Consider the following 13,824-nt stretch of genomic DNA (forward strand, 5'->3'; position numbering starts at 1 on the left):
TGTTGCAGACTGTAATTAAAATGAGTATCCAACTAGGAAAGTCTTCGGTTCTGTTTAGGCACGATCCCAGATTGAAGTGCCAAGGTGGAGGCACCGATTAAAGGCAGAGCCTGAATAAAATGCATCAATAATATTTGGTATAATCATTTTAACTCTCTCGGTGGCCAGACAATAATTTAAACTGGGTCAGCGATCAGATAAAAATGCCCAGTGCGTGGCAAATATGCTGGATAAGAGCTCAATAATGATTTAAACTGGTTCTATCCACATACATGGCATCTTCCTATACTGCTCTAAACACTGACTATACTTTGAGGAGACAGTTTATAAATTTGCTTTTAATTTTGGAACCAGAATTCTAGGCAACTAACAAGGTAACTTGTGCTTCCTCTTGGGAACAGAGGATACGAAAGACTACAAACATATTGGTTTTAAGCCACTTTATCAATGAAGCTGCACATTCTAGTTTTATACACAATTAATAGCAGTTTTGTATTGCAATTCATGATGCAGACACTTTTTCAAGCAAAATCTTATGATCAGGTTAGCACCAGGTATAAAAAATACTGATGGACCTCAAAAACAGTGTTATAATGTTTAAGCCCAATGCATAGTGCATTTCTACAACCCATTTATTGGGGAAATGATTGTTTGGTTTGGACACTCTGTTCGGCAGTCTGCAATGCCGCAACTGTTGATGAGATACAAATGGTGCTGTGGACTTGTTTAAATTATTCAAACTAGATTTCATTACCAACTGGAAACAGAACTTGTCCAAACCTTGCTCTAAAATGTTGGAGACAGGAGTGATTCGGAAGTGCCAATTCCAATCTGTGGGAACCATGGAAACAGAATGGAGACCACGTTTTAAGTCCTGATCAATGGGAAGAGAAACACAGCTCTAAAATTGCTTCAGATTCACTAGACCCTCCAACTAAATCCATCGTGAGCTTCCAGCTTCAGTTAAGTTTATCCAGAATGAGACACAGGTGGACATGCCACTAAATTCAGTTGGAAATTCAAAACTCGTCCAAACAAGGCAATTTGGTGAATGGGCAATAAACCAGTCGTACCTGCTGACTGCCTGAGCTGTGCTGTGTTTTAAAATAGGAAATGCAGATTCAAGCCTCTACCTTTGTCTTACTAATATTAGCAGGTATTTTGACACATACACACTGTCCGCACAAAAGAATCACCACCTCCTTATTTAGGAAGGCCATAGAATAATCTCCAGAGATATAAAGGTGCTGACAAATATACAAAAATACTTTTCTTTTCAATGGCTTTTCAGTTTGAATTTCTGTATTACTTTAAAATAACGTGTTTTACATAGATTTCATCTGCCATTTTTCAATCTTATTTTCTTGTGTATTTTTTTCTTTTTTTTTTTTTAAAAACAAACAAAAAAACAAACATGGATGTTTTGCATGGATGCCCAGGAAAAAGAAACTTACATCAACAAACTAATCACATTCACCTATAAATATATTATTGCGACAATGTTGTACCATATTGTATATCGTCGAGATAATACCAATGCTAAAAGCTCTAGTAAGTTCCACTAAAGTCGTAGATGGAATTCATTTATAAACTGGGAGCCTGGGTCTTCTTCTCCAGCAGGCAAATAGCCCTTAAACCCACTGCTATGACATTGTGGATGGAATACTATGATAATATATTTCCCATCAGTTAGTACCAAAATGATGGGCTGGCACCAATTAATGTGAAAATATTAACACCACAATGCATACAGAGCTCTCTGATTGGACACAGTGAGTGTAGTGGACAACTGGTTGATAAAGGTGGCATGATAAATATGCCACCTTACATTAGATGGCTACAGCCAGCTGACCTCTACAGGTGCCAATGGGTTGACACTTGAGTAAAATGTTCCTCTAGAAACAGACAATTGACTAATTCCCTAGTTTTTATGTTCTTCGGGTGCAGGGTCTACTTACTCCATCGAGTACTGCTCCATCGAGTAAGACGTATAAGAGTTTGACTCAAACACCTCAGGATGGACCTGGACCACTTCTCCTCTGTCTCTAAAGGGGCCTAAGAAAAAACATTTAATTTATGTTCTGATCCATTATATAGTGAAGCTATTCTGACTTCTGGCAGACATGTGGTCTGTCCAAGAACCCACACATGGATTTATTACCAGCCGAGTACATTAACCTGCAAAACACCCCATGATTAAGATGATAAACAATGCCTAATCTGAGCTGAAATTCCATGTTACTCTGGAAAATAAAAGAATTGGTAAGTCACTTTTGCATTGTGGTTCTTCCCCGAGGGTTTGAACTTTCTTTTTTGTGAAGTTACTGACGTGCATTTGCTTTAACTCTGCCAGAATGCTTCATTGGAAATTTGAAATGTCTAATTTTTGCCCACATTCTCAAAATATCTTACAAGAGTATACTTCTTAACATCCTGCATTGCTCACTCCTTACATGTGCTTTTGTTTAGCCAGTTCCACAATATGACAGCATCTCCTTAGCCAAAAGGTATCCAACGGAAACTTATGAGAGGGTACAAAGTGCATAAAATGTTGCAATCATAGAGTGGTTTTTATGTTCAGTTTCAGACGTTGGTGGGAGTCCTAGAATATACCCGAGTTGGTAAGTTTGTATAACATTCGGTACAAAACTCAAGTTTGGATTGATATGAAAACAATGAATTCCCATTTATACTGGAACCGAACAGATTTCATTCTGTTTACTAAAATCTAAAAAAGATTATTTATCCATAACCCTATTGAAAAAGACGTTGCCAAATGTTTTCTTCAAGAAAGTGCCTCTGTCTGCAAGAAGCATTATAATATATCTACACAGTCCTTATACCTCCACGTTGTCCTCATATTATATCCTCTCTTTGGTTTTTTTGACCACCACGTCTTCAGCCAGATCTTGGGGTCTGTAGTCTCTGTCCATCATCTGGAAAGCCAGATCCTGAATATAATCTCATGTTTTATGTCTGAAATGTAAGACAGTGCAAAAGAAAATAATTTGGCACTTGTAAAAGCCTGTTCGGAGCATGTCGCAGTAATCTTCTTGCTTGCTGCACCCCATGCATGAATGTTGCAAGTCATCCATAACCTATTTAGACACTCTTTTATCCAAGTATTCGAGTAATCCTTCTCCATGGCATTTATGCAAGCATCCTTTGCAAGCAATCTCAATCGCAAATGGTCCTTCTACAAAGGAACCAAACACTTTCCAGTGACCTTCAATTCTTCTTCTCAAGCTGTTCTCCTCCATTTTCACTTAATTTTCCCTCCTTTTTTTTCTTAGTAATTTAACTTTGTAACAGCTCTTTCTCTGCTAGTGTCCAAAATCTGATTCCCAGAGCGCTTTCGATTCCTTTTAAGTTTGGACAAGTCTTTGTCAAAGACTTCACCAGATCTTAAAGCTGAGACCAGGTCATCAAATTCTCCACCTTCTTCGGACATGCTTCCTTCCTTTGCCTTTTTAAGCCGCCTCTCCTTCTCTCGTTGCTCTTTGAGCTGTTGAAAAAAAGTAAGACCATATTTAAATGATTTAGAGAATTTCTAAATTGCATCATTAAAGTCTATTTATTGTACTGGGATATACAGAAAATACCAATTGTAAAATGCATTAGTCATGTAGGGTAATTGTTTTTATCTTTGTTTTAAATAAAACTAGTTTTTTACTTTACCTGGACCTTCCTGATTTTTTCCCTGAAGATTTTATCTGGAGGAGCCACACTTTCTACCTCCTTGGTGGGGAGGAAACCACCTACCACATTTTTGCTTTCTTTTTGTGAGTATACCTCCTTTTATTTTGCTTTTATAACAACAAAACAGAGAGCACAATTTTTCTGTTTTTATTCTCATTTTATGTATTTGGTGAATATCTGTGACAATGCAATTTGGAGAGAAATACCCGTGAATTCTCTTGGCCCTGACCTACCATCTACAAGGAACCAAGCTGAGCGACATATCCACAGGTGGGGCTCATAACGCCCACGCGCATATATCTGGAGCTGAACATAAGCTCCAGAAAATTGTAAGTGGCATTTTTCTTATTATAACTCACCACCTATAGAATATAATGCACTATATTCTGTTTTCTGTCCTCATATTTTCCATACTTACCATCATACAAGTTTGAGGACACCCAGAAGGCGTTGCTTCCCTGTACCCTTTCCTGACCTACACCTAGTTACTGCCAAATAGAAGAGACTCTGGTTTGGGAAGTACCAGCTGCCATACCCGGGTCGAACGACTGCTAGGAACCTCACAATCGCACGTATATATACACGAGTGTCAATTTTGCAATCAAAACTCTTTCACAAAATTTGCCCTTAGTAGGAAGGCAGCCCAGCTGCAAGGTCGGTTCTATAATAACCACCAGGGTTGATGCGTTCTAGGCTGCCATGGAGAGAGCTGCCTGCAGAGTGGTGGAGGAGCCAGAGGCTGTCCGCAAGCACCAGCAGAAGCATGTACATTCATGTACACTCAGCCACAATAGAAACTGCAGCCAGGTAAAAATGTTCTGGCTTGTTGGGGTGGGTGGATGCTAAATAGAGGTGTAAGGAGCAAAAGATGAGGGGGATGGACAGAAAAAGTGGCAATTGATGAAAACGTTATGACAAAAACCAGGGATTATAAGGATGAATAGAAAGGAGGTTATAAATATAGGGGCAGGTATGTATGGAGAAGAGGAAGAATGTCCCAATAATTCTGCTTCTATCCATGAAGACTCCCTGAATTCCAATTACAGCTACAAATGGAAGAGGGCTGTAGATCTCCCTACGAAGCCAAATGCATTACACACTAGAGCCAGGTGACCTTTTGGCTCTATTCTTGTGAGTGTTTATTTCTTACTTGGACACTTTAACATAATTTAAGAAACTATCTGCACCATTATTTTGTCTCTGACTATATTACAGATCCTTATCTGTTATTTACGATTAAGATCTCTACCTGTTATTTACCAATCATTATTAAGGTATATATTAGCTCCAGTTACTGTGAGTTTGTGTGTACTATTGTATTGCAGTGGGGGGTTAAGGGGATCCCTTGCTAAGTGCTGAGCTATCTGCTTTCACTGTTAAGTGTACATAAAGTGTTTGTCATATATGGAGAAGGGGTGAAAAAATTTATGAAGGGGGGCTATAAGGAGCAATGTAAGGGAGGGGGACATAAAAAGAGGAGCCATGTTGTAAGAATGTGTGTCTGGTGGAGGTGGACACTTAAACACAGCCTCCAACACTTATTTACAGCCCTACAGTAACCCTACACAAGCAACTCCCCATACAGTCACCCCTCTCCCCCAAACACAGTCACCTCTCCCCCAAACACAGTCACCTCTCCCCCCACACAGTCACATATACACACGGACACACACAACTCACAGCCTTGCTGAAAAAACACTACACCGAAGACCACAAGCAGCCCCCTCCATGAACACACTGCAACCAGTTACTACACACATACACTTGCGAACACAGACATGCACACACATAGAAATACATATACACACGACACACACACACTTATATGCATTCCCAACACACTCATAAATAAACATGTTTCATTTTGTTTCCATTTTCTAATGTGGTATCTAAGCATACTGAAACGCAAAATATATTTAACGCTACTTTTTAGGACAGCTAAAATGGTTTCTGGGGATAGGTTTTTTGCAAGTCGCTTGGCAGTGAAAGGGGTTAATTGGTGGCAGACATTTTCTCTTGGTAGATTTAATTTAGCTTAGTGAATCACACACCAAACCCGCAATGTCTCTCCACTCTCCTCAACCTCTGAGACTTTCCCCAAAACCCTCCCAATAAACTCAGCTCATTCTACTTTACTACCAAAAGAACCAAGAGACTCAAACCAAATATGCCTACTACACCCCCAGTTAGAAGAGGCACCTCAGCTAAAACAAATTATAAAGAATAAAATATCCAAGATGGTGTATTTAATATAGTCTGCCATCAATAATGACCTAGCAAATATTATACCATAATCCAGGTTGCAGTTAAACATTAATAGGAAATGTAAATCATGCTAGCTTCAGTTTTCAAACGATTTCTCTCATGCATTCAATATCGTTTACTTTTGACAAAATCTTGAAAACACAGTTAGTCTCTATGGTTTTCACCGCTTCACTTCCTGCACAGAAACCGCGAAAAACCATAGAGAAGAACTTTCAGTTTTCCAACACTGTCTAATCCAAGGTGTATGTATATGGATGAAGGATCCTGTCTTATACTAAAGGTAGGGATGAGATTTTCTCATTATTTCACATATAATTCATTTAACCCCTTAAGGACCAAACTTCTGGAATATAAGGGAATCATGACATGTGTCCTTAAGGGGTTAAAAGAAAATGCATTTCCTTTCAAACCTTGACGAAAGGATCAGTGGCGTACTAAGGGGGGAGCGGGGGGGGGCGGCCCGCCCCGGGTGCCACTGACTAGGGGGGTGCCATGACGTCCGGTGTCATGTGTCACCCCCCGGCCCCCATCATTACGCTGCCCACAGCCGCAGCACCTTTGCGGCCCAGCAGGACTTACATGGATGAGAAGGGGAGGAGTGTTGCGGGCCGCGGCGTCGCGCAACGTGATGACGTCGTGCGCAGCGCCGTCAGCCCGCCTTCACGGATCTTCAGCGGAAGGATCCGGGCGGTGAGGCACCCAGTCGGTCAAGGCATCAATAAAATGTAAGTAGTAATTTTATGTGATGGGGCTAAATTAATTAAAGGGGGGGGGGTGGATAATGGATTAAAGAATTAAAGGGGAGGGAGGTTTAATTAAGGGGGGGGTGTATTAATTAAGGGGGGGTGTATTAATTAAGGGGGTGTATTAATTAAGGGGGGAGTGAGTATTAATTAAGGGGGGTGTATTAATTAAGGTTTGAGTGAGTATTAATTAAGGGGGGGTGTATTAATTAAGGGGGTGTATTAAGGGGGAGTGAGTATTAATTAAGGGGGGTGTATTAATTAAGGGGGTGTATTAAGGGGGGAGTGAGTATTAACCCCTTAAGGACCAAACTTCTGGAATAAAAGGGAATCATGACATGTCACACATGTCATGTGTCCTTAAGGGGTTAATTAAGGGGGGTGTATTAATTAAGGGGGGAGTGAGTATTAAGGGGGGTGTATTAATTAAGGGGGTGTATTGATTAATTAAGGGGGGAGTATTAATTAAGGGGGGAGTGAGTATTAATTAAGGGGGGTGTGGATTAATTAAGGGGGGTGTATTGATTAAGGGGGTGTATTAAGGGGGGTGAGTATTAATTAAGGGGGTGTATTAAGGGGGTGTGGGTTAATTAAGGGGGGTGTATTAAGGGGGTGTGGGTTAATTAAGGGGGTGTATTAATTAAGGGGTGGTGGATTAATTAAGGGGGGTGTATTGATTAAGGGGGTGTATTAAGGGGGGTGAGTATTAATTAAGGGGGTGTATTAAGGGGGTGTGGGTTAATTAAGGGGGGTGTATTAATTAAGGGGGTGTGGATTAATTAAGGGGGGTGTATTGATTAAGGGGGTGTATTAAGGGGGGAGTGAGTATTAATTAAGGGGGTGTATTAATTAAGGGGGAGTGAGTATTAAGAGGGGTGTATTAATTAAGGGGGTGTATTAATTAAGGGGGGTGTATTGATTAATTAAGGGGGGAGTGAGTATTAATTAAGGGGGTGTGGATTAATTAAGGGGGGTGTATTAAGGGGGTGTGGGTTAATTAAGGGGGTGTATTAATTAAGGGGGTGTGGATTAATTAAGGGGGGTGTATTAATTAAGGGGAGAGTGAGTATTAATTAAGGGTGGTGTATTAAGGGGGAGTGAGGATTAATTAAGGAGTGATTGGATTAATTAAGGGGTGAGTGGATTAATTAAGGGGGATGTATTAATTAAGGGGGGAGTGAGTATTAATTAAGGGGGTGTATTAATTAAGGGGGGTGTATTAATTAAGGGGGAGTGAGTATTTATTAAGGGGGGTGTATTAATTAAGGGGGTGTATTAATTAAGGGGTGTATTAATTAAGGGGGGAGTGAGTATTAATTAAGGGGGGTGTATTAATTAAGGGGGTGTATTAATTAAGGGGGGAGTGATGATTAATTAAGGGGGTGTATTAATTAAGGGGGGTGTATTAATTAAGGGGGAGTGAGTATTTATTAAGGGGGGTGTATTAATTAAGGGGGTGTATTAATTAAGGGGGGTGTATTAATTAAGGGGAGAGTGAGTATTAATTAAGGGTGGTGTATTAATTAAGGGGGGAGTGAGTATTAATTAAGGGGGTGTATTAATGAAGGGGGTGTATTAATTAAGGGGGGAGTGAGTATTAATTAAGGGGGTGTATTAATTAAGGGGGTGTATTAATTAAGGGGGGAGTGAGTATTAATTAAGGGGGGTGTATTAATTAAGGGGGGTGTATTAATTAAGGGGGAGTGAGGATTAATTAAGGGGTGATTGGATTAATTAAGGGGTGAGTGGATTAATTAAGGGGGATGTATTAATTAAGGGGGGAGTGAGTATTAATTAAGGGGGTGTATTAATTAAGGGGGGTGTATTAATTATGGGGGGAGTGAGTATTTATTAAGGGGGGTGTATTAATTAAGGGGTGTATTAATTAAGGGGTGTATTAATTAAGGGGGAGTGAGTATTAATTAAGGGGGGTGTATTAATTAAGGGGATGTATTAATTAAGGGGGAAGTGAGTATTAATTAAGGGGGGTGTATAAATTAAGGGGGGTGTATTAATTAAGGGGGGTGTATTAATTAAGGGGGTGTATTAATTAAGGGGGAAGTGAGTATTAATTAAGGGGGTGTATTAATTAAGGGGGGTGTATTAATTAAGGGGGAGTGAGTATTAATTAAGGGGGGTGTATTAATTAAGGGGTTGTATTAATTAAGGGGGGTGTATTGATTAATTAAGGGGAGAGTATTAATTAAGGGGGGAGTATTAATTAAGGGGGGAGTGAGTATTAATTAAGGGGGGAGTGAGTATTAATTAAGGGGGTGTGGGTTAATTAAGGGGAGAGTGAGTATTAATTAAGGGTGGTGTATTAAGGGGGAGTGAGGATTAATTAAGGGGTGAGTGGATTAATTAAGGGGTGAGTGGATTAATTAAGGGGGTGTAATAATTAAGGTGTGTGTGGATTAATTAAGGGGGTGTGGATTAATTAAGGGGGGTGGAGTAATTAAGGGGGGTGTATTAAGGGGGAGTGAGGATTAATTAAGGGGGGTGTATTAATTAAGGGTGTGTGGATTAATTAAGGGGGGTGTATTAATTAAGGGGTGTGTTGATTAATTAAGGGGGTGTATTAATTAAGGGGGAGTGAGGATTAATTAAGGGGTGTGTATTAATTAAGGGGGGTGAGGATTTATTAAGGGGGGTGTATTAATTAAGGGGTGTGTGGATTAATTAAAGGGGGCTGTGGATTAAAGAATTAAAGGGGGAGGTTTAAATAATGGGGGTGCAGGGTTTTTTTTATTAAGGGGGTTGCAGTATTCTATTTATTAAGGGAGGATGTGCACTGCAGATTTTTGTTTTTTGTTAAGGGGGTGTGCAGGGTTTTTATAAGGGGGGGGTGCAGGGTTTTTATAAGGGGGGTGTGCAGGTTTTTTGTTATTAAGAGGGGTTGTGTACGTTTTTGTTTTTTATTAAGGGGGTGTGCAGGGTTTTTATAAAGGGGGTGTGCAGGGTTTTTATAAGGGGGTGTGCAGGGTTTTTGTTATTAAGAGGGGTTGTGTACGTTTTTGTTTTTTATTAAGGGGGTGTGCAGGGTTTTTATAAAGGGGGTGTGCAGGGTTTTTATAAGGGGGTGTGCAGGGTTTTTGTTATTAAGAGGGGTTGTGTACGTTTTTGTTTTTTATTAAGGGGGTGTGCAGGGTTTTTATAAAGGGGGTGTGCAGGGTTTTTATAAGGGGGTGTGCAGGGTTTTTGTTATTAAGAGGGGTTGTGTACGTTTTTGTTTTTTATTAAGGGGGTGTGCAGGGTTTTTATAAAGGGGGTGTGCAGGGTTTTTATAAGGGGGTGTGCAGGGTTTTTGTTATTAAGAGGGGTTGTGTACGTTTTTGTTTTTTATTAAGGGGGTGTGCAGGGTTTTTATAAAGGGGGTGTGCAGGGTTTTTATAAGGGGGTGTGCAGGGTTTTTGTTATTAAGAGGGGTTGTGTACGTTTTTGTTTTTTATTAAGGGGGTGTGCAGGGTTTTTATGTGTAGGGAGTGAATTAAATTTATGTGATCGGGGTGCAGGGTTTTTATGTGTAGGGAGTGAATGAAATGTATGTGATCGGGGTGCAGGGTTTTTATATGAAGGGCGAGACAAGGGGCTTTGTAGAAAGGGGCAGGGCAGGAGTTTAGTTTTCTAGAAGGTTCTCACCAGCCCCTTTCTACAAAAGCACTGGTATTGAAAATATTGAAAAATATGTGGGTGTTTTCTTACATTTTTATTATGGGGCGGGGCGGGGGGGGGGCCCGGGGTCCGCCCCGGGTGCCAAATGCTCTAGGTACGCCCCTGGAAAGGATTATTATATGAAAATATAGTTTTGAGGTGACAGTTGTCCTTTAAGCAAGGTGTTATTGCACCTTGTTTAAAGGATTGAGATGATTTCAGTATTTGTTTTGCAGTTAAATTGAAGGTTCTGGCCGTATTTGTGCAGCTTGTGAACTGGAATTTCAAACTGAACCGGTTAACCTGGAATATCTGTTGTAAACTACTTGTAATGGACACCATTAATCACTTTTTCCAAGGGCTATTTATCATGATGTAGAAAAATCAATCACTAACTGTAAATTCCAGCAGGTCATTGTTGAACGTTAATATACACAAAAGAAATGTGAGTTCTCTGCTCAGTACCTTCAGCTACAATAAGCGTAGCTGTAATGTGTCCGGGGAGACATAGGACAAAAATGTTTAGATAATATCTACGCAGTGACTCACCGAACGAAATCCAATCATTACTTAGGACCCCGATATCAGTGAGAAAGAGTTAACAACCAAAAAAGAGCTGGATTGTGTCTACCGAGTCCAGGTATTTGGGGAAAATATGAACTACGAAAGTGTTCCCATAAATCAAATCCCAGGATGGGAAACAGTGAAATATGGAGAAATCATAGATTTGTTATCGTTGATATAAAAGCATTTTTCTAAATCCAGCATATGAAAGTTTTATTAAAAAGGCATAAAATTGTGGCACTTTTATATTTAACAGGGAATCTGTTCTGTAATTTCCCAAATTAACTCTTTCCTTGCCGCAGCGTCCTAGCACAGGAAGGTAAATGCAGGGTGGTACGTAGGATTGGTTAATCTCTCAATGAGGTTTAGTTGGGTTTGGACAGCTATTAAAACCCTTTGGCTAGTGACTCCCTTTCCCATTTTCCGGCCTTACCATGGCTTCCATTCGAGCTCTTCGTTCCTCCTCCTCTTTCTTCTTCCTCATGTTCTCTAAGTCTTGTTTGGCCTCCACGAAGGACTGCAGAAAGGTGTCAAATATACCAAAAAACTCGTCCGGCTGCATTTTGCTCTCAGATTCCCCAAAATGCTTCATCGCCTTGGCATACTAGCGAAAAAAGAGCAAATAAGTTTGACAGTTAGAGACTGAAAAAGTGAGTCTCAATGCCAGTCCAAAAAAAATAATACATAAAATAACAATAATCAAGGTAATTAACATGTCAAAACAGAGCTAGGAATAAACAATATGCCATGCAGATCCCCTCTGATTGCGCTTTAGGCGAGTTAAATACTTTAGATATATTGTCAGTGAGGTACAAACAGCGGATCTCACTCAACACAAAATAAGCAAGAGGACAACAACTCGAATAGCCTTTACACCTGGCGCAAGCCTAGGAAAATACAGGTAAACTATGCACAGAGTTTACTAAATACTCACCAACCATGGACAAAAGCTCATTGTGTCTAATAGCCAACAGGGCAAAACACTGAGCGTCTGCCCATTCTTAGTCAAAACAAACTGGGCATTTTTATGCTCATAGCCATTGATATCACAAATCATAAGATATATCTCTAGAATACATGTTCAACCTTGATCAGGCATCTAATTAGGTAAACCGGTTATTTGAAAATTTAAAAAAACGTTACAAAGTTTATTGGCTGTGCACAGTAAGTGTTAAAAGGCCGTATGCTAAAAAGTTAGATACACTGATCCAAAAACGAGACCCTTCTCCTCGAATAGCAGATCGTCACTGGACTTGTAGCTCTAGCCCACAAAATCGAATTTCTTCGTCAGTACCAGAATGGTTGCTATCACAGCAATATCATATCAAATATAACATGAATTCCTGGACTTTCAGATTTTTTTTTCCCTGATAGATTTGAACTCATGGACAGAAAGCAAATGTTTCTTTAGATTAACAAGCAGTCTGCTCGCTTGGCCTGGTGGTTTTATGGCACAGTGGTCTAAATTTCTCACACCTCTTAAGGCATTAGCCCTTCCACCTGTGACCCACTGTAAATACCTCACTGAAATCTAAACCCTCTTGGCACAAGGCTTGTTTATCATCCGTGTTTTCAACTGCAAACACCAAGGGTGTTCGGATAAAATGGTGGTTGTGTGATATATTCATACAGGAAATTCATACAGGAAAACTGTTACTCTGTTACTCTGCAAAACACATTATCGTGGCATTTACTCACTAAATAGAGAGTTGTGGGAAAATAGATCTTCAAAATAGCCCAGTTGGGGAAAAAATAAAATTAGTTTGCTAATTTTTGACAACTCATCAAAGCTCATATTAATTAAATAAATGCCACTAGGGATAAAAAAAAATAAAACAAATTCAATACAATCAATTATTGCTGCAGCCGAAACAAAGCGAACTCCAACATGACAATGACAGATTTCTTCCTGACAAACTTTCCCAATTTGTTACAGTATTTGTGTTAGAATGTCTATCATTACAATGCATTATAATCAGTTAAGGCCGTGCTAAAAATCCACCTGTTTATTTAGGCAGCATTATCTCCGTATTCCATTATTTTAATGTTCTCACTATACACGACTGTTTAACTATTGACAAAGTGTCCGGTGTAGACAGTTTAAGTTTCATCAGGCATCTGGTAAGTCTTCTTCCCCCCTCTTTTATGCACAGTATGTTCATGTTTTACTGTTTTCTGTCAATTTGTATTTTTATTTACATGGATACTTAAAAAAGATCTTTTAATGTTATTCCCTTTTTTTATTTTCCGTTAAGTCTCCTACGGAGGAGAGTTGCACTCCAGCGTGGGAGAAAGAACGAAAAATAAAAAAAGGGAATGACATTAAATTTAATGATATTGTTATTTCTCACTATACACAACCCTTGCTGCTAATGCAGGAGAAATCTCTTTTACTCAAGTCTAAAAGGAATGCCCTTGTGTTCTTTGTACAGTCCTGTTAATGAACAGGTCAACAATGAAGCTGTATCAACCTTCAGTATTAGTGAATAAGCCCTTTAAAATTAAATCGATTTTAACTGCACCGTCATCCAAAAATAGTTCCATCATTACCCTCAGGGTGCTTTTCAATCAGTCCTTTAGCAGCAGTAACAGCAGCTGACCTAAAAACTCAGCTGACTGTTCACTGAATCTATTTAGAACCCCATCCTGTGACCTCTGTAAGAAACAATGTCATATCAATCTACTGTTCCATTCACTGACACATACACAGTGACCTCTAACAGAACAAGCTGTAAGTGTGACAAAATCAGACCAGAAAAAATGGTTGTTTTAAGGTATAGAAAAGTCACAAAATGCTAAAAACAAAATTCAACTGATAAAAAGGCTTTTTAGATCTTACAGCATCAAAAGTACTAAGATCCTATTGGTGCTGTAATAGTGAGAAACATACATATATATGGAA

General features: G+C 39.5%; 1 protein-coding gene across 3 annotated transcripts in view; it reads right to left on the reverse strand.

Moving 5' to 3' along the window:
- Positions 1-2,256: 2,256 nt before the first annotated feature.
- The window catches only part of DAAM2 (dishevelled associated activator of morphogenesis 2), a 257,845-nt gene continuing 246,277 nt past the window's right edge, over positions 2,257-13,824 (reverse strand). For all 3 annotated transcript variants that reach the window (XM_063444117.1, XM_063444115.1, XM_063444116.1), the window contains 2 exons: positions 11,356-11,526; positions 2,257-3,505 (listed from right to left, as the gene is read on the reverse strand). In XM_063444117.1, coding sequence (XP_063300187.1) covers positions 3,290-3,505; positions 11,356-11,526 — 387 coding nt within the window. In that variant the 3' untranslated portion in view covers positions 2,257-3,289. The remainder of the gene's footprint in view (positions 3,506-11,355; positions 11,527-13,824) is intronic.

Source organism: Pelobates fuscus, chromosome 2, assembly GCF_036172605.1.
Source record: "Pelobates fuscus isolate aPelFus1 chromosome 2, aPelFus1.pri, whole genome shotgun sequence".
Lineage (NCBI taxonomy): Eukaryota > Metazoa > Chordata > Amphibia > Anura > Pelobatidae > Pelobates > Pelobates fuscus.